We start from the raw sequence: 21,078 nt of genomic DNA, 5'->3' as shown, positions 1-21,078 counted from the left end.
TATATTTTGATGCATTTTGGCCGTAATATCATTATTCCCTTATTGCAAGATACAAATGCATTGGTGTACGTTTTTGTACGTAAGCAGAACTCATATGCACGTCTCTGGTTTCGAACTTTTATATCAATGTGATATATATATATATATATTATTATTTAAATAAAAGATATAGATGAAAGCTAAAAAAAATGAAGCATGTTAATTTCCTGATTAAAAGTCTAAAGATACAAAGATTGTACACACCAACGTAATTATCTACAACAAATAGACACAATATTTACAAAATTATACATTGAATGAAAATGCTAACCTAAATTAATCATTCTACTCTTTCTCTTTGAGATCTTCCAACGAACCTCAACGCTTAATTTTAATTCAAGTTTTACCATAGATGAATGGATCATGTCTTTCGAATGGGGAAAGTCCCTCGAAATTCCCAGGGGGGTCATACTCGCACGCAACATATGTGCTTTTGTTATTGCAATACGATAATGCACACCCGACCTTTTTGGTGTCTCGCCACATAATTTGTGTGTAATGACCACATTTTTTCCCAGGAATACACGATTTTGTCTTCTTGTCATAATACTTATGTTCTCTTATCCAAGCATAGACTGCGTCCTTGGGGGTCCATTTCAAACGGCTACCGTCAGCGCTACCCCAAAAGAGGTTTTCGCCATAGGGCCCGTTTGAGTGTCGTAGAGCACAATCATTGGCATGGGACAACGCATACTTGCGAGCATATTTAGCGAGGGTTTGATCATAGGTAAATGGTGGCATGCCTGCACGACGACGGGCCTTATTGTGGGCGTCAAGAAATTCGTTATCTTCTTGTACGCTCGCGTTGGTCTTGTATGATGCTAAGAAGATAACAAGGAGAGATGAGAGGATGAAGGTGTTTGTTTGTTTCATTTTTTAGATAAAAATGAAAGATGGAAGATAGAAATAAGAAAGGGAAGGAAGTATTTCTTTATTGACTCAAAATTCGATACTTTTTCCTATAAAATCGATAATCCATTCACCATTTTATGTGAATTTCATTTTTATTGTCTTGGATTTGTATCAATTGGATTTCAATGTTTGTAGTTTTTTATGTTATATAAAAATAAAAATAAAACACTTTGATTTTGGTATACCCACATTTGAAATTTAAATTAACTCAAATCACCATTTTTATCATCATTTACATACTCAAACTAATTTCTTTATTCAAACACTTTCACTTGAAAATTATTACCATTTTTTTTTCTAAAATAAAAAGATTATTTCAAATTTATTTCCAATCAACCAATAAAACTAAATGTAGGAAAAAGAAGAGAGGGATTTTGTTATATTATTGAATATTTAATAAATCTTCAATTTTGACTTTATTTTCTCCATTTAAAGAAATTAGGGGTCGTGTTTATCTTACCAAGACACATTACCTTACCGGATGAACATGATGAGGACCAAAAAATGTTACCTAGAAGAACAATGTCAAGGCCTGAAAGTTTTACCTGGTAAATAAAGGAGACGACTCTTACTCGGTTAGCGGATAAATTGTTGCATATGATCATGTTTTGATAGGCTAAAATCTTACCCGATGAGATTAGTGTTGAATCTTTACCAATAAGGACATAGCGAATAGGTGCTAGGATAACAGCCCCTTAATTATATATATATATATATATATATATATATATATATATATATATATATATATATGCACTAACAATCCAAAAATAAAAGCCAGTTTTTGAAACTGTCACATTACCCCCCCCAAAATCTATCATAAAGGTCATGTAACCTCAAAATAGAAACAGATAAAATTGACAAAGATCCACATATCATTGTTACTCTAAAAATATGATTTACCATATAATGCAAAAATCAATAAAACAAAGATGAAAACATGTGAAACAAATTGTTCATCGTACTCCGTAACAAACATCTACAACAGAACCTGAAAAACACAAATAAACTATTAACACATGTAATGACCAACTGCAAAAGTTTGTTTCCACCAAACCAAAAGGATACAACAAATTGTACAACTCCATAAAAATTGCAGCATTCAACTTCATTCGGACCGAAGAGCTCCTAAAGCAGCCATGCCAGACAACAATCGTTGTGACTTTGGTTTTTCTTCATTTCTTCCTGGGAAAACTATAACTATCGAGAAGAAAAGCGAGCGAGTCGGTCTACTTAGCCCAGGCAACTGCATCAACTTCAGCTTGGGCAGATCTATACAATTCCAGCCTCTTTGCCAAGTCCATACGCCTCTGCATTATCGCTGGATCCTCGTCCAACAATTTAGCCAATTGTTTTCCCTGTCAAACCATATTTTTCATAAATGAATAAACACTTCAAATTTCATTTATTTATTTAACAGTTCAGGGCTGTTTGGTTGATTTTTCATTAAGTCCTATCTTGATAAAGTTGTCTGTGTAGATTAATCAGTCTGTATAGAGGGTTTTTTCATAGATGGAAGAAGCATGTTTTTTAATTGGGAGGGACAGGTTTGGAAAATACTTGGTGGCTTTCTGCATAAAGTTTCTCCCTAGAAGCTCACTGAATAAGTCATCTTCTATATCGTTAAGCCACTACCAAACAATCATATATAGCTGACCGCATAAGATGTGAGTAAACAGGCCCTTACCTCCTTTGCACCCAACTCTGTGAAGAAATTGTCGAGCAAGCTACGTTTAGCCTCGCGCACTTGACAAAACACAACAGACTTTGGGATGGAGTGTCTTAGAGTCCCGACCACCATATGGACATAAGACAACACATTTGATCCTGATTTGATTGGTGAACAACGAGACCATGTTAAATAAATTTCACATATCCATATTTTATGATAGTTTCACCATCATCTGGTTGCTTCATTGTTACTTACCAATTCGACGAAGGTAAGAATCATTATATCGATCGAAAATTGAGTGTGTTGGATTCCCTCCCTTCTCAATATCTTGTGGAAGCTTCCGGAAGAAATCAACTGTCAAGTAACTGCATTCCATATCCACTAGCTGTATAGTAGCTCTCTTGCTTTCGTTTCTCATCTTATCTAAAGACTCGCAAGCTGCATTCAAAACTTCTGCTCTCAACGATGGATATTGCTTCAATTCCTGAAGGATATGATACAATCAGTGAGACAAAACTTAACCTTTGTTTTGAAACCTGCTACACATATAACATTTCCATAAAAATTAAAAGAATGGTGTCTTTCCAAAGGTATATAAGTGGATTTTCCTCGAGAAATAAAGTCAATTACAAAAATGCCTTGACTATTCAACTGATTGTAGATTTTGATTCGGATTTAAGAGAAGGAAAAGACAGAGAAAAATCCCATTTTTACCATTAAACAATGATCCACAACACAGAGATCATACATGTAACTATATTGCAATGTTCCAGGTAAGTTGATTACAGTCCACCATAACCACCATCGTTTTTCTTAAATTCAATTATGCTATTTTGCTTCAAATGGCTAATAATTTTCATTGGACTTCTGATCTGGGCTTTATGCTTTTGGGTTTCAATGGAGAAGAAAGATACTAGAAAACAAGATCCGGGTGGCTTTCACAAGGTCAACTTAGCAAGATACGTAACTAATCTAAAAAAACCTAATAGAAGTCCTATGGCAGGTACTTGACCAACCAGATTGACCAAATTGGAAAAGGATGCATCTCCACGATGATTCAAACAAAGTAAATCACAAAAGTACTTTCCTTCTAGAGCAATTTTGTTCAGAAGTATCATGCTATCTAAATTTCTCAACTATTTTTTAGTCCAGAGAAATCTAACAAAAACTCTCATGGAAAGAACTTCATTAGCCATATGACAAATCACACAGATACATGCTATAGAGCAATTAGTTTGGACAATCTAGGAATATCTTAGGATGTGACAAATCCAATGCAATACGAGTTGAATTCTCATATTATAACAGTGGATGCACGGAAGCACCTTCTATTCTGACCCATATAAGGTCAGATGGATTTGCCAACCACCATGGAGAAGAGTTTTGCAGGTTAGACATTGCAGAGAAGTGATGAGCGGATGAGGATCTTTTTCATCACATCCCTTGGAAATGATGGGCATCCCACATAACACCCTTAATGGACATTGCTTGGTTAAAATAACTTCCATTTGTACAAAAACTATAGTTGGTGAATAGTCTCATAGATACCATGTTGATAATTCACTCAAGAAATAAATTATAAATAACAAAAGAAAGAAATAAAAAGCAACAAGAGAGATGCAGAAGACTGCAACACTGGCAATACAGTTCAATGGAACTAGAAGAACAAAAATATTTGCAGGTAACAAATCAACCAGATTAAAAATTGATTTTGCATGAAAAGATATTCATATTCCCTTTTCAATGCAGATGTGAACTTCACACAGGAGAATCAATTATTCACATAAAGATAAGGGATCTTGAGACTAACCGCAGTCTCATTCATCGACTTGTGTACCAGATCCTTCAGAATACCATGAACCTGAAGCCAACAAAAAAGACAATTAAATCAAACGTGCTCAGACAAACGATGGACTTCGTCTGAAAAACAAGATAAATACTATGAAAGGAAAAAAAAAATTATAGACCACAAAAACATGTTGATGTAGTAAATGATAAATGACTATAAGTTAAAGTTATAATCTGAGCAAGATGAATCATGAGATCTTATACAATCTAGACCAAACCTTCAATTTCGTAATGATGATATGAGAGTTTCTGATTATCATAAGAACATTCGGTGTCAACCTTTTTATTTGAATCATTAAAAAAAGTATAACAAAGACTTTCATAAGTATCAAATAATAATTTGCAGAAATCAAATAAACTTGGATGCTCACCGCATCAACAGCTGCCTCAGCAGGACCTTTGATGGTAATTAAGGTAGATTCAATAAGACGACGATATCCTTGTTCTGGAGCTATCAAGTGAGGCTGATATCCATCAGCCTCTGTAATTAGTTTTCTCACATTTTCCATAGAAAGTTGTTTGTCAAACTGTAACCGTTTCAAGGCAGCAGGAAGTTGATTATCAAATATGCTGTACACCTTGTCACCACCTGGTCGTCTGTAAATCATAAAGGTCAAGAGTCGCCGATATTAGAATATTCAAACATCTAATGCTTAAAGTACTTGGAAAATAGTTCCAAGCTCCTTTTAATACATACATGCCATCAAGATGTTCTTTGAATGTTTGATCGAAAGCACGACATATTTCCATAATCATATACAATTTTCCCTGCGATGCAGAAAAGAGAAGGATGCAATGAGGTTAACACAAAGCACAGAAGAACACTGTGGATAGAAAGAAGCAATTCTTAAGTGTTGTGAGGTCTACATCAATTGCAAAGAGCACATGTCACATTAAAAGAACTGAACATCTAGACTTAAAGTGACAATTAAGTATCATCCGAACGATGCTTGAAATTCACAAATGAAAATTATATAAACAAGGGACATTCTTACTCCAGCATCAGTAGCAATGGGCTTCCCAAGACGACTCAATTCTGTTTCAAGTTCAATGATTGTTTTGTTGATGAGAGATTGAAGGCCTGGAATCCGTGACTTGATTACCGTTTCCAAATGCTGAAACGATTAATCATGTAATTAAGCATGTTAGATATCGTTAAACTGAATACCTGCAGCCGACAAAGGCACCTAGCAAAAAGTTGCAAGAACAATATATATATATATATTCACACACACACATAAGGGGACTTGGCGCAAGATGATCAACTTAGGCATGAAACTACAAGTAAACCCTTTTAATCCTAAAGAAGATTAGGCCTACCTTAGAAAGCACTTTCCCTAGATGCTCAGAGCCCATTTTACTTGCAAGATGCTTATACTCTGGAGTATTAGCAAAGTACTCCCGCTCCCTCCTCCGAGCAGCAATCATGTCAACACTTTTGTTAATATCAGCTTGAGAGCGGTTGACAACACCAATCCAAGGAAACTTCAGCTTATAGGATTTTCCTTCCAACATCTGCAAAACACAGAGGGTGAGCCACAGTACAAAATCCATCAGATTTATTACAGATAAAGCAACCTAGAAAAGAAACAAGGCTGCTATATAATTGTTTTCACTTCAAATGGAAAGGAGAGTCTCTTAATTGTTACAAATGCAATAGAACGCAAAGCAGTTTGCCAAGCTATGAGAAAACCAATATGTATCAACACGCATGACAGATATGCTAAAAGAAACAAATGCACATACTCACATAGAACAAGGCCTTGCATTACATTAGATTCAAAGCGTCAACCATAAGTCAGAAAGCATATAAGAATATAAGATGCGCAACAGAGTTGAGGTCCCACTCATATATCCAGCTTCATCTCATATTATAATTCTAGTAAGCATTTTAATATAGGGTTGGGTTCTGGTGAGAAGGGAAGTTATGGTGAGAAGGGTAAGAAGGGAGCTCCACTCCTGGTTCAATCCTAATCGAAGATCAACAATCGTGAGATGCACAGAGATACACCGGATCAACTCCCTTCTAAAGCGCAATTCACGGGTGGGCATGAGATTAAAAGTGATCAAGGGTGGAGATCCCTTCTTACACTTCTCACCTTAACTCTTCTTCTCATACGATCCTTCGTCTTCTAATATATGAAGTAATTTCTTACAGGGTTTTAAATAGATATATAGAGCAAATAGAAGTGCATCTTTTCCGAAGGTTGTAAGAAGTGCAGAAATATGATAGGTATATGAAGCAAATAGAAGTGAGATTGAATAAAAGAAATGACGCCAAAATGACTTCTTTGGAAGACAAACTCCTTCTATACCAACTATCTTGCATTTCTTGTTAAAAGCTTCAAAAGAGGACACCTTATTATTTCCATTCAATCAATACCACAAAGTGATTATATAAAAGTACACACAACGAACAATCACTCAACTTACCAATGTAATGATATAGGATTCAACATAAAATTTAACACCTCTAAAAGCATCAGAGGATAAGGATGCATGCACAGCACCTTAATTCAGTACTTGATCCATCCCAAATCTAGTTCTTCCCAAATTAACAACAGTTTTGGATTCTTAGGCATTTTATGAACCATTTTTTCCTATTTAGGATGCTTTACCGTATGGCATAATCCAGTTGCCAATTCTGTAGAAAATGAATCAATTCATGACTTTTATCTGGGAAAAATATCGACTTGAGTAGTAGTATGCTCACCATTCAAGAGTCAAATTTGGCCATTTAAGATTATGAGAGGGAGTAGTTTTTAGTTTGGCAGTTCAACTTGGATGTTCAGAACTGAAAACCAGTACACATAGATCAAAAGCAGAATGTACGGAATGCAACTTTTCTGCTGCGTCATTGCATTTAACAGTGGGGCAGACTTACTGGTACCATGGATGAAAGGGTCCATATAAAAGAAGCATTCACACTTGCAAACAATTTGAATTTGAACCCAACTTACATCAACTGCATCAGTACCCTTGTCCATAAGATCAATCTTCGTCAGAACTCCAAAAGTCCTCTCCCCTGTACATTCACATCTAATCATTTAATATCTATAGAAATAAACAACAATGGTACACTGGTGCGCACCACCAAAGCTGATAATCAAATTTAGCTGGAATATTTAGCAAACAGAACTGTTCAGGTAAGTGTAAACACAACAAACAACTGTATGACAGTTCAGACGCTATGTGCTTGTTATATTTAGGTAGCAAGTTAACAACTTCAGTGTTGCTTCCAGAATCAGCATAATTTGTAGAAAAGTGAAAGACATCATATCACAACCTATCTCTACTTCCACATGTAGACAATGAGATGCAACTATGCAAAGCAAAATCCTTATAGGTCAGATGCATAAGTAATGCAAAAAGCCCAAACTAGTCACTGTGCAAGAGATCTCAACATACCTATTTATAACAAACTTCAGTTTTATAGCAACTATTTACCATTCATGTTGAAGGCCTCTGGAGCAGGATTATTCTAATTGGCCCAACTTATCTCTTCGCTTTGAAAAAATGTAGAGGAAGTTGCAAATTATATCACGATTCAAACCATGAAAAGTACTCCTAGATTCCACATTACTTGCCATAACAAATCATTGCATGCAGTTGTCAGCATGCTCTGTTGCATATATACATGGTTTTAAAAATCACGCAAAACGTACACCTCAAGGCAAGGCGGTGGAAAAGCGAACCTGAGGACCCGCCCCTTCTAAGTTAGTTGGAACATACGCCTAGTCAAGCCACTGAGGCTTGGGTTGAGGGCTTGAGGCAGTGCATAGATATTAGGGGATTTAGGGTTTATTATATGTAGCTTTTTCTCTCTGCTCCTTCACGCTCATCCCTCCATCCCTTCTGCAGTTCTACACCTCGTCTCCACCGGTTAACTTTCACGAGCTCTACTGTGGTTCTAAAGTCTCCCACTTTGGATGGAGGCTTAGTAAAGAAATAATATATAGATATACATAGAGATATATATCCAAAGCAGGTGGCCTGAGAAAGAAAATATAAAAATTTGATGCACTACTCCTAAAACAGATATAAAGCCACAAGAATTATCATATCTCATTATTTCCCAATGCAAAGGCCGATAAACTCTGGATCTGCAAAATATTCTATCCCTCACATCCTATGTTTCAACCACCTCTCTTCCGCTAAACTAACCGCATCACAAAAAGGAGATTGTGTTCCTTGAGCACCCAATTTTTCTTTAAGTGTTTCTTTGTTATTGTTTTGCAAATGAACAACTCAAGGTATTCAAGTCATCCAAGGAACAAGGACATAAATCAGAAAACACAAAGTACCACGTGAAGGTTATGAGAACAATATGGTACAAACCTTGCGGATCTACCTCACGAGCAATTTTGATAGCATCAGATGTAGCAAGATCTTGGTTGGCAGGAGAAACTGCCAGAATAATGCAGTTAGGCTGCAAGACAAAGCAGATTGACAAATTTCAATATATGATGAGCCCAGGAAACCAACTCCATGTAACCTATACACCGTAAAATAAGACAATCTACTTGAACAGCATCACAGAGAAAAAATAGAAGTCGTCTTTTTTAATGTTGCAGAGTGGCCAAATGATGTAATTTCAGGAATTTTCCTATAAGAAAATGGAAATCGAAAATCTGACCAACTTTGTAAATAATTGGTGAAAGGCGGTGTTTGCAATGCAAAGAAATTTTTGGTATGGGTTTCCTCCAGAACCAAGAAAGTTGTTGCTTTAATATGTCACCAACAAGAATGAGCAAGAAATGTGGAAAAAGGTATCAATCAAAAGACAAATAGCAACACTTGACAACATACCTTCTCAATGTACGACCGCACCATGTTTTCAATGTCTTGCACAATGTTATCTGACTGACCCTCTACAAAGATCATATAGGTGTAAATGAGGGAAGTTAATAAAAACCAGAAGGTATCTAAAATTGCAAAAAAGTCTTTGATGCTAAACTCACCAACAGCTACTTTTGTCAGACCAGGAAGATCAATCAGTGTCAAGTTCACAACTGTCAACATCATACATTAAGTGAGTTTGTAATAACCAAAAGCTGCAAAAGCTAGCATATAAATGAAAATACAATAAAAGGGCAACTAAATACTGGCTGCTGTATTTTTGTACTAGTAAAAATATTTTGCAAGCCTAGTTCAAGCTCATCACTGTATATATCAGGTATATTTGCAACATGGATAATCAAGATTTACTACATGGGTGCTCCTTGGTTTGCGAGGACTGAGGAGGGAAGTCTTTGTATGTGATCTTCATTTATTTTGCAAAGACGTTGTTTTCATGACTCAAACATGTTACCTCCTAGTCATAAAGGAATAACCATACCTTTACTCAGGGCTGGCCCTGGCCACGTGCAGCCGGTGGGGCCGCACAGGGCATCAAAGTCTAAAGGGGCATCAAGTTGTCATCTATCACAAGTTTTGGGTTTAATAGTTTGGAAATTGGACAACTGAGTTTTAACTATAAAAACAGGCCCACGCCTAGTAGTGATGAATACTGAATGCAAATCGTAAACCGGTTAACGCCATCATTCCAACAACTCAAATCTAATTTCTATTGTTTTTCAAAGTTGGACTATTTCGATTTTCAAGGCATGGAGTTTTCTTTCCATCCGATTGACGGTCATGAAATTAGATTCAAGAAATCAAAGATGGAAATCTCGAATGACTGATTTCTACTGTTGATTGAACTTACCGAATTGTTGTGCGAGTCATATTATGATTTATGAATCTTTAAATCATTTTGCAAAAAAAATCTAAATTTCTAACTGATTATTATAAAGTTGGGTCATGTGGTCGTGTGGGTTACTGACCTACTAGGCTAAGCTAAGGGGCTTTTGTCATTTTGATAATGAGTCTTTCTCTTGCATATTGAAAAATCTGAAAATTGAAATTTTCAATGCACATAAATACATCACTGTATCAACATAGTTGAAGCACACTGCACAACATTAACAACATATTGTGATATTGTCTTAATTATTGGGCACTTGTTCTTTACAATGCACAATAACATAGATTATGAATTTTACAATTTAATATTGTTCTTTTGACTTTTGTTTACTTTGAGATTTGACATTACCGCATTAGATTTAGGGGCCGTTTGATTGTTTTTTATTAAGTTCAATATGGATAAAGTTGTCTGTATGAATTAATCTGTTTGTATAAGCTGGAAACGTTTTTGTTTGGAAGAGTTTTTTCGTAGATATAAGGAGCGTTTTTTTAGTTAGAAAGGACATGTTTGGAAAAAAAAAACTTGGCTTTCTATATAAAGTTTCCCCTAGAAGCTTACTAGATAAGTCACTTTCTATATCATTAAGCCACTACGAAACAATCATGCATAGTTGATCGAATAAGTTGTTAGTTCCATTAAGCTTATTAAGCTGCTAACAGATAGGCCCTTAACCTTTAGTCCTTATACCTATAACTTTTGAGTTTTACTTTTTGCTTAATATGACAGTAATTTGGAGGTAATCTACTATTTTAGTTAAAAACTAATAGTTTTCCTTGTCTTTTAAGTCTCATATATTGAAATAAAGTTTCTATTTTGCTAATCTCAATTCAAAAAGGGAAAACTAGAAAAGAAGGAAGCACGATCTTAATATAGAAGGAAGCATTCTATATTATGTATTGAAGGTTTTGGTTTTTATGTGCCCCACATTGTATTTTTCTTATTATAATTAATAAAAATCAACATGGGGATGAAACATTTAGCTTAAATAGGTTCTAAACTCTTTAAAATCGCATATTTCGTTGTTTTATTGGCTTAAAGAAAGTAGGCTTCGGGCACTTTTTATTATTTTCGCACAGGGCATCAAAATTCTTAGGACCGGCCCTGCCTTTACTCCAAGATTTGTGCATAACCAGTGAAAAGAGAGAAAAGCTTCTTTCCCTTGGAGCAGTCCTACATCAAAATCAAAGATAAAGGATTGGCATGCCAACATACTCTATAGGACCATCTTCTCAAAGGCGACCACATAACTTTTCTTGGCACCCAGTCATATGCCCTCTAGATCCATGTATATCATATGCAACAACCCAGCTGTAAAACCAAACTATTTTATAGCTTACACTAGTAACAATCTTAACCCGATGCTCGATTAACTAAATGACTAGCAGTCTAGCACTGATAGCTCTACAATCATTGGAATGTTGGACGTCTCCTTTTACTTAGATTGGGACCACTAGTCTTCACCATCAGTGTCTCCTGTCCTAAAGATGCTACAAAACATCATAGTAAGCCATACTATGGTTGCCTCCCCACAATCTGAAAACATCATTTGGGATTAGTATAACATCTTAAAACCTTGCCTGCTTCCATCTTTTTTAAAGCTCCCATCACCCCGGATAATCTAAGCCCATGCACAAGCCTTTTTCAGTGTCATCAAAAGAGTTATCAAGTTCAATATTCCAGTGATGATTCTGTTATAATCTTCCACAGAATAATCCCAAGGTACAAGAAGCCAGATACATGAACAAGTCATCAATCAAAGCTTCAAAGTAAAATTAATACATAATACTAGTCCACGTATCAGAAAGAAAAGTTAAGAATGTCTACATGACCAATGGTCAAAGAAAGTTAATATAGCTCAAACATCAAGACACCCTTAGCAAGAAACAAATTAACATTCCTTTCTATGAGTTAAAAGATTCAAATATCAAGCTCGTTTTACCAAAAAAAAAAAGGGGGTGAAAAGCAGATAGACAAGATGACGAAACATAACAAATGGGGAAAACTATCTCACCGTTAGGAGAATAGATACTGAGATATATAGGAACTGATGAAATCTGTTTGGATCGACCTGTCTCACGATCAGTCTCATCAGCAATCTCTTTCCTGACAGCGGCTGCACACAAAAAACGAGTTTGGCATCAGAGTAGAACACCCCCAGACTAAATTGTTTAAACTAAAAGATTAACTAATGACTTTCTTGCTAAAATAGAAGTAGAGGAAGATAAAGGAGGCTAAGAAAAATGAAGCTATAGGTATAAAAAAATAAGCTTGCACAAAGACTGAGAACCAAAACATCTCTCTCTATGCATACCAAAATCAGTAAACCTCTTTCTTGGTTGGTGAGCAAACTCTGCATATTCTCTTCCCTCATCAATTCTGTGAAGCTGTAGGACAAGAGGACGTCGTGTAACAATCCCTGCATATCACAGGTGTGCTTATAACTCTGATTGATGGCATTTAAACAGGGATGCCAAAAAAATGATAATATGAGAATCATGCAAAAAATGTGTAGAACAATTGAGTACTTCAGTTACCAGATCCACGAGGCAAAAAATCCTTCCCAACAACGCTCTCCAGCACCGATGACTTTCCAGAGCTCTAGAATCATTATGAAAAGTGGAAAGACAAATAAACTGATAAGTTCATCTATTTGCAAGGACTTCATAATTCCACTAAACATTGTCAACCATCTAGACATTTTCCTCGAGCATCATCACAAATAACCAAAACAAATGACCAAGTATATCCCACTAGGAAGTAGGATGTGAGGTATTGGATGCAAGCAGACCTTTGCTCTACCCCAAAGAGTAGAGTGCCAGTTTCCGTGAGAACACCCAGCTTGCAAAAGTGTTTGCGAAAAAGTTTTGGGGAAGACCTGAATGCTTTTGAAAGTTTGTCCACTAAACGTTTGAAGCATTTGTAAAGTAGAGAAGAACTTGAGACCAAATAGGTAAATTACAAATAATTTTGAAAAGAATAAATAAGACTAGTATTAAATTAAAGAAAAAAGGTTACAGAAGTAGAAGAATGCAAGGAAAAGGTACGAAAAGCAAAACATCCCTCTATCAACAAAAATAGAGTGAAATCCTGCTATCACAAGTAGGGACAGTAAGCATCCCTCGAGCAGCATCACAGGTGAAATTTCTAATTTATCTTATTGGGTAATAATACATAATAATGATCACGAGGAAAAAAAAACATAACAGATCACTTTATAAGAGATTTGCAAACAACTTAGCACAGGTACTTGGAAAATTAGTAGCACCGAATCAAAACCAGAACCAAATGCAAATTGTTACAGACTTCTGCTATGCAAAAAGCAACCATGGGAAGCCTCACATATTTCACATGAAATGTAGAATAACTCCGACAACCTTGCAAAACTAAAGTTGAGCGACAGATTGATTTCTATGGTTGAACAACTATGTAGATTGATCCGTATAAGAGAAGCTCTCTTTGCTAGCAACATGAAGCAAAGGTTTGCAGCAATGCTGTCAGATAAACTAAATTGATATGAGCTACCAACAAATACGTGGTCAAGCCGATCGATAGTTAAGGAATTTGAATGGATCTGAATGCTGAAATAGAAAAGTTATAACGCAAGCAGTCAAAAATTAAGATCATTTACTAACTATTTTTTGGATCTATAATACCTACAATTACTTGTTTGATAGGGTATGAATTAGTTCAGATTTCCTGTAACAGATAACTAGGGTTTGGAGTTCTGTCACCGCCTAGTTTACTAGAATCAAATGGCTTTGCACCAGCGATTAGTACCAATACAAGATACACCAAGTTTCGACGCGTCTTTTAGATCTAAAATTGAAGATGAAGTACCAAATAAAGTCCGTAAACCAAAACCTAAGCAGGCCACTAATTCCACCGAAGATGGCTGCCAAGACAATTATATGCTAAAAAATGGTTTGTCAATAGGAATATCCTATTCAACGGATCTGAAGTTTAATCGACCGGCAGAAGCAGCAAAACTAGCGGTCATTTCCCAAGACTGGGAAGAAAAAAGTAGGAAAGATCTGGATCTACCTGACCACCAACGACAGCAATGGTAGGCAGGGCGTCCCAAAGGGTAGGCAGAGAGGATCCTTCGCCGAAATCACCGAGGGCAGTGCATGCTCTCTGTAGTTTATTGACGAGATTAATCAGGTTCTCCATTTTTTGCGGCGAGGGAGATCGGAGATAGCGATTAGATCGGAGAAGATAGACACAGCAAACGGAGGTGGGAGATAAAGAAGGGGATCTGATCTGATCTGATCTGCTTTGGCTCAGAGGGCAACGGGCGAGAATTGAAAGCTTTTTGAGTTTGTGTAATAAGACCGCGTCTAAAGCTTGTGGGGTTGGGTTGGGTTTCCATTTTTCAAAATTCAATTTCAAACTTTTAAATGTTTGATTTATTTTTTAAATTACTAATCAATCAGAGAGGATGCAATTGGTAAATGTTTTTTGAGTTGATTAAAAAACCAATATAAGATTTGATCTTCATTTATGAATCAAATTTTATTAATAGCAGAAGTCGGTCTACCATATAATATAATGACGAAGATAATATGTTGCTTCATATACGTTGGAATTGCCACCTTAATAAATTCTCCATTAACTTGTTACCTATTGGCTAAAAATGTATCGTGTTTTACGTCTTGAATTTGAATTATCTATTTTTATTCATGTCTTGTTCTTTTCATTTTTCCTATCCATTTTATTTTATATTTTTGATTGATCATCTGTTTCATATAGTATTTTGTCATATCAATAAGGTAAATGGCTACCATATATTTAAACGTGTTAATAAGTTGGTTATCAATTAACTTAATAAAATTTAGACACGAAAGGGTTTACGCATGCAATAATATTTGTAAATACTTTATAACATACTAGAAGGGTACTCGCGTAATGCAGTGAGATAAATCTTTATTTTATGTTTAGTTTTTATTATGTCTCTATCGATATAATACGATTTTATGTAGATGTCTTCGTCCTCCAACTCCTTGCAAGAGTAACAAAAGCACAAGAAATCGTTACAGAGGTATGAAGTCAGGACTTCAGAGGGTTTAATCTCGTTTTTTCTTCACACTTGGAAGATTTAGCAATGAACTCATCATCGTGGCGCCCTAAGATAAAATACAATAACCAAAGATATGAGTTTTTATGGCATTGGATGTACTTTGAGTTGAAGGTATGCTTTCATGTTTATACGGGCAGACTGCATTTACTTCTTCCGGAAGGCCACTAACAAGAAGAAAGCTAATATACGAAAAACTAAAATAGAGACTAATAGCTGAATTAAGCAAAATTTCCAGTCATTAAGATCATAACTTCGCTTGGCAATTGCAGCACATCTTGTTAGCAACCACACCGCATGGTATCTTGTATTTGGACTTGCAAAATTTAGCACTCGTAGTGTTCGAATGGGGATTTAAGGAACTGACGTTGTAGTTTGCTAACCAAATCCCACAAACCAAACAAGCATTATTGACAAATTGTGAAAATATAAATTCAAAACAAAGAGAGTTGCAACAATTTGTAATGAAAAGCCAAGTACAAGAGTTCAATAGGTCAATCTCATTGAAAGAAAGTTAAGTGTCACATTGGGTGGGTGAGTTATAGTGATTGATGTGGTATGGTTATTGAAATAATAATAAAAAGACACGGAAAAAAAGTAAAATCATGTCAAACTTTTTGCATTAGCTAGTAAGAATGCCTCCAAATCCCATGAAAGGCACACATCTTCTTGAGAAGGGTTACAACTGAACCCTTGTCTTCGTTCTGGCTTCCAATAAGAGTCAACACCATTGGAAGCAGCACCGGCCACTATGAAACAAAAGAAACTTGTAACTAAGGGGTCATGCTCAATTTACTCCAAATTGATTATATGAATCTAAGTACATACTTTTGCCCAAAATAAATGCAGAGTTTACGGAAGTATTTAATTAATAGTAAAAAACATCTAAAAAATACCCTCAATAACGACAAAATAGAGAGATTTTGTGGACCAAAATCAAATTTTATTAATATTTTATGATGATGGTAACAGGCAAAAATGAAATGTTTTGCATTTATTTCAGATCAGAAACGACTCACCAGTTGGGCAGAACCAGGTTCAAGGTAGATGGCTAGTGCACAAGCCAACCCTGAAACACAATACGGTAAGGAAAGCAAGATGATGTAATTATCCAAGATGGAAGACCTTGGGGTTGAAATAATAAAATGTGCAGAGGTAGACTGCAAGCTTTCTTACGATGTTGAAGTGGTCAATTGTATCCTTCAAAGAAAAGTATGCAAAGCACCTCATTCCAGAAGACTGTTCTCGTCAGAACTACAACTTATCCAACGTAAATGATCTCATATCCGCAATCTTGCTGACTAAAGCTGAAAGTCAGCAATATATATTTCCCAAATGAGAGAGAATACGTCTAAAGACCACCCTCACAAAACCTTTATCAGTTTCTGAACCGTAAAATTAACCAATACACTTTTATCAGGATGTTTGAGTAACATCCAAATATTCCATCAATAGAAACAACATAGAGGAACCCGACACAAATGATTCTATGCAAACCCCCTAAAATATTTTCAAAACGGATGATCCTCTTGCCATACCATAAGGCACATACATTTGCAAGGGATCAATCATAAGCTAAAACACAGAGGTTTCAAACTTACAGAATGCAATGATGGTGCAAGTATATCTAACTACCCAAAAGTTTTTATCACTCACTTTAGCAAGTGTTCTTAGAGAGACTCCAGCTATCAACAAAAGCAGAAAGTCTACAACTTGTAGCCTAGCTTCTCGTATTCGCTGCTTTGCCACCCTAAAAGAACCATTTTACATCAAATACATGCTGTAAAATTGTTTTTAAGCATAACAAATGTAAAATAAAATATAGAATATTGCAAATTACACAAACTCAAGGCTAAAAGTTCTTCATATGCCCGTGTGGATGGTTAGAAGTTAGAACCTTCATCATGAGAAGAACACTACCCACCACACACCCTTATAAAGTTCTGGCCAATTATCAAGTTGAAAATCAAAGATAAATGATCCACGATTACCTCTGTAGAAAGTATCTATATTGTCGACATACAACAGAGGTTGTGCAGTTAGATAAATCTTTCCTCGAGAAACAATTTATAAAATTGTCATTCTTCATGTGAATAAATAGCTTAAACTATTGCCATAATTCTCCAGCAAAAGATTGCTCATCAGACCCTCTGACAGTAGAGCCGGAGTTTGAGCCTTCAGAAGAATTTAGTCCAACTGAAGACCTTGCCTTAAATTATAACCCATCATGTCTGGTTATAAGTGTTAGTGTGGGAAAGAATTGATGATACTAAATTAGTAAAAAGATCAAAATCATATTTGTGAAAACGAACATAGATGTTTAAGAATATCAAAAGTACCTCCTTTAAGAAGGAAAACATATTTGTGATTAAGTAATCTACATCCAAATATTTAGGGGTTTGGAGAACTCAGCATAAAGAAGAACTCAAAACCTGGGAGCGAGAATTATATAGAGCGAGAACCAGGGTCTGCGCCGAAGATACAACTTGTGAATGAAGAAATCAACTATGGGATGACCCTCTTTTTGCAGGTGGGTAGCCGGGAGGAGGAAGAGAACATGATTATTCTTTGATTCTTCTTCTTCAAGAGTTAATTCTTCCTATTCTAGTTTGCATCGATTAACATAATTTATTATTAGTGAAGTGTTTTAAATATACCATGAAATGCTAAATTTTATTAATTTTTAAACATGTCTCTTCTTTATTATTTATCATTTTCAACTAGTTTATCAGTTAGTTTTTGCCAAATGTGTTCGGTTCATCATTTAACTTATTAGTCATTAGCTAGCTTGTTAGCTAGATTGTTGAACACTGCCTAAAGGTAAGTCTACTTGATCAAAATAGGTGTAGGTATAAAAAGAAAATACAAAAGATATATGAAATCTAGAGTGTTAACACACAAACAACAACCAATCAGTTGAAATCAATCATAAATTATTACTTGATAGGGGTATATTTTTGCAAAAAATGAGAAAATAATTGAGGCAAACAGCGTCCAAACAGAAAATTCACTGATATAGCGTCCATCTGGAGGATACAACAATGGAACTCAAGTGTAACTTGAATATAGCTATTCGAAGTGATGGATTTTTGGTGGAAAAAGGATGAGAGAACCCATAAAACATAAGAACCTTAAGGCCCTATCTTTAGCATCTATATGTAAACACCATTTGCAAAGTCCAATGAATACACTAAAATCCAGGTCCATATAATTCACTCTTTCACTTAAACCCAAGCTCTAGGCTTTTATTAAGGGAATACTTGTTAGCAGTTTAATGAGACTCAAACCTTATTCGAGCAACTATACATGGCTGTTTAGTAGTAGTTTAATGATATAGAAAATGATTTATTCAATAAGCTTTCAGATAGGGGTTACATAGAAAGCCAACAAATTTCCAAAGTTGTTGCTTCTAATTAAAAAACACAATCCGTCTATATATATGAAAAACTCTTCAAACAAAACCTTCACAATCTATACAAACAAATTAGTTTACATATACAATACTTAATAAAAAATCAATAAAACAACCTGTAAATAACCTTATTTGGCTTGACTCGTATGTGAGACAAGTTTTTCTTAGTAACAAAGTTCCAACAAATTTTATTATTACTTTTATCTTAAAACCAATATAAAAATTGATATATGGTATAAGTTAACTAAAATATCTCATAATAAAAACAAAATACAAAACACGACTTATACGCCAAGAGCACACAAAGCTTGAATAAAATTTTGAAGTTGTATCAAACGTAATAATATAATTAATATTGTATTATCTAAAACAATTTTAACTTTGATTTATTTATTTTTATGAAATTATAACAAAACTATGAAATGGTTTTTAAACATATCCAAAAGTATGAAAGTGGTGTTTTAAAGCATAAACGCCGGACCGTTCCGGTATATTCTATGTTTCTTCTTTCTTTCCTTCCTTCCTTCTTTGCCAACCCCAATCTCTCATACTCTGTTTCGATGCAGAGCAACAACAGACCCTTACTGATTTCATGGGCCCTGTCATAACATACCCTTCCTTCCACTTCACCACATCCATATCAAGATTTTCTTTCCCTTTTACAACTTCAAACAAACCCACAAGAAATCCTTCTTGCATCTCTCTTTCTTCAAACCCTCAAAACCCTACATCTTCATGGCAAAAATACACTTCACCCATGAAGAAATTTCCAATTTTGAGATCAGTTCTCCATGGTTTAAGAACCTTAGATGATAAAACATCAATGGACCAATGGGTTTCTGATCCAGATGGATTAAGTTGCAATTACTTGCAAAATGGAGGGATTGGTATGGTTCTCTTGAGTGTTACTTCAACTGCAAAGGTTAGATTTTTATTTATTTAGCTTTCTTGATTGACCTAGTTCTGAAGATTGACGACTCTTGATTCATGATTGAAGGTTCGATTTAGCCCATTTGTTGCAACACTTGCTGCAAATCCAACTTTTGCATCTGGGTTTTTTGCGTGGCTGATGGCACAATCTTTGAAAGTTTTCTTGCATTTTTGCTTTGAAAAGAAACTGGACTTGCGAATAATGTGTGCTTCAGGGGGAATGCCATCTTCACATTCTGCTTTATGCACAGCTTTGACTACTTCAGTGGCAATATGTCATGGGGTTGCAGATTCTTTATTTCCAGTGTGTTTGGGGTTTAGTTTGATTGTTATGTATGATGCCATTGGTGTTCGCCGCCACGCTGGGATGCAAGCAGAGGTAAGGGGTTGTTTGGTTGGTTTTTCATTAAGTGCCGTATGAATGAAGTTACCTGTGTGTGGGGGTTTGTATAGATTGGGAAGATTTTTACTTCGGGGGTTTTTCATGGATGGTAGAAGAAGCGTTTTTTCCCAAGGAGGGACATAAACTTGGCTGTCAATATCATTAAGTGACTACCAAATGTCATGTATAGTTTACCAAATAAGTTGTGAGTGTCTACTTACAACCAAGCTTTAAACTTGATTATAGAAGCGATGATGTTATAATGTCTAAATGCATTGTTGTTCATTTGAAGATTTCATAAATTGTTGATTTGATGTATGTTGTAATGAATGGGGGGTGGAGAGAATTGGTGCTGAATTTGATGGTTTTTTCAGGTCTTGAATGTGATAGTTGAGGACTTGTTTCAAGGACATCCCATCAGTAAAAGAAAACTCAAGGAACTGCTTGGCCACACCCCATCACAGGTTGTGGCTGGGGCCATGCTCGGGATCTTGGTGGCTTGTTTTTGTTGTCAAGGTTGCTTCGGTGTCATCTGAATTCAATTGATCTAGACCTATTTTTGGGGGTTTGATGAATTAATATGTATTTAACATGAAAGTAGTTCATTTGATGTAATCCCAAGAACAAGTTGCCACCCGAAATTTGTTGGTAAGAATTTTCTCATTTTTTGCTATTTTAGAACATTAGAGTTGCCGAGCTTGGACACACATGGTCCGGCGTGACTTGTGACACTGTGATTCAGCTCTCCATGGTGGGTGTAACCGCACTTGCTTTGAGACAAATTACATGAAAAAACAATGCACTGTTTGTCCAAAAGATCATCCAAGGAAATACAAAGTAATATGGGATGTAAATACCAACTCCATGGAAGAGTTCAGAAGAGTAAGATTGGTTTCCATAGTAAAACAAGAAAAGCACAAGTGGTGCCGGTTAGAATCTCAGACATGGTATATTGTTAAATTGTCATATTGTTTTTCACGTTCGGTGGCATTTTGTCTTGACCATGCCAAACCTTCTGATCATCTTGTGTGATTGTGTCATTTTCTTTCTTGATTTGGCACAT

The 21,078-nt window shown here is 35.6% G+C and overlaps 3 protein-coding genes across 3 annotated transcripts; 1 reads left to right on the top strand and 2 right to left on the bottom strand.

The window, feature by feature from the left end:
• Positions 1 to 375: 375 nt before the first annotated feature.
• On the bottom strand, positions 376 to 912 carry LOC112529128 (pathogenesis-related protein 1A-like). The gene has a single exon (XM_025140200.1). It carries the CDS (start codon positions 910 to 912, stop codon positions 376 to 378), a length of 537 nt encoding a protein of 178 aa, XP_024995968.1.
• A 937-nt stretch (positions 913 to 1,849) lies between these two features.
• Positions 1,850 to 14,519, bottom strand: LOC112529757 (dynamin-related protein 1A). Its single transcript, XM_025141145.1, has 16 exons — positions 14,259 to 14,519; positions 12,752 to 12,815; positions 12,529 to 12,633; positions 12,229 to 12,330; positions 9,433 to 9,483; positions 9,281 to 9,342; positions 8,810 to 8,900; positions 7,432 to 7,496; positions 5,792 to 5,986; positions 5,467 to 5,586; positions 5,169 to 5,239; positions 4,843 to 5,068; positions 4,434 to 4,484; positions 2,879 to 3,107; positions 2,639 to 2,778; positions 1,850 to 2,309 (listed from the first exon to the last, which is right to left on the bottom strand). The coding sequence occupies exons 1-16, from the start codon at positions 14,385 to 14,387 to the stop codon at positions 2,181 to 2,183; spliced, it is 1,830 nt and encodes a 609-aa protein (XP_024996913.1). The 5' UTR covers positions 14,388 to 14,519; the 3' UTR covers positions 1,850 to 2,180.
• A 4,654-nt stretch (positions 14,520 to 19,173) lies between these two features.
• On the top strand, positions 19,174 to 21,035 carry LOC112529298 (uncharacterized membrane protein YuiD). Its single transcript, XM_025140514.1, has 3 exons — positions 19,174 to 19,625; positions 19,701 to 20,012; positions 20,390 to 21,035. The coding sequence occupies exons 1-3, from the start codon at positions 19,296 to 19,298 to the stop codon at positions 20,549 to 20,551; spliced, it is 804 nt and encodes a 267-aa protein (XP_024996282.1). The 5' UTR covers positions 19,174 to 19,295; the 3' UTR covers positions 20,552 to 21,035.
• Positions 21,036 to 21,078: the final 43 nt, after the last annotated feature.

This window comes from Cynara cardunculus, assembly GCF_001531365.2.
Source record: "Cynara cardunculus var. scolymus isolate 2C chromosome LG 16, CcrdV1, whole genome shotgun sequence".
In the NCBI taxonomy this organism is placed as follows: Eukaryota; Viridiplantae; Streptophyta; class Magnoliopsida; order Asterales; family Asteraceae; genus Cynara; species Cynara cardunculus.
The sequence above is the reverse complement of the archived record's forward strand: the minus strand, read 5'-3'. Positions and strand labels throughout refer to the sequence as shown.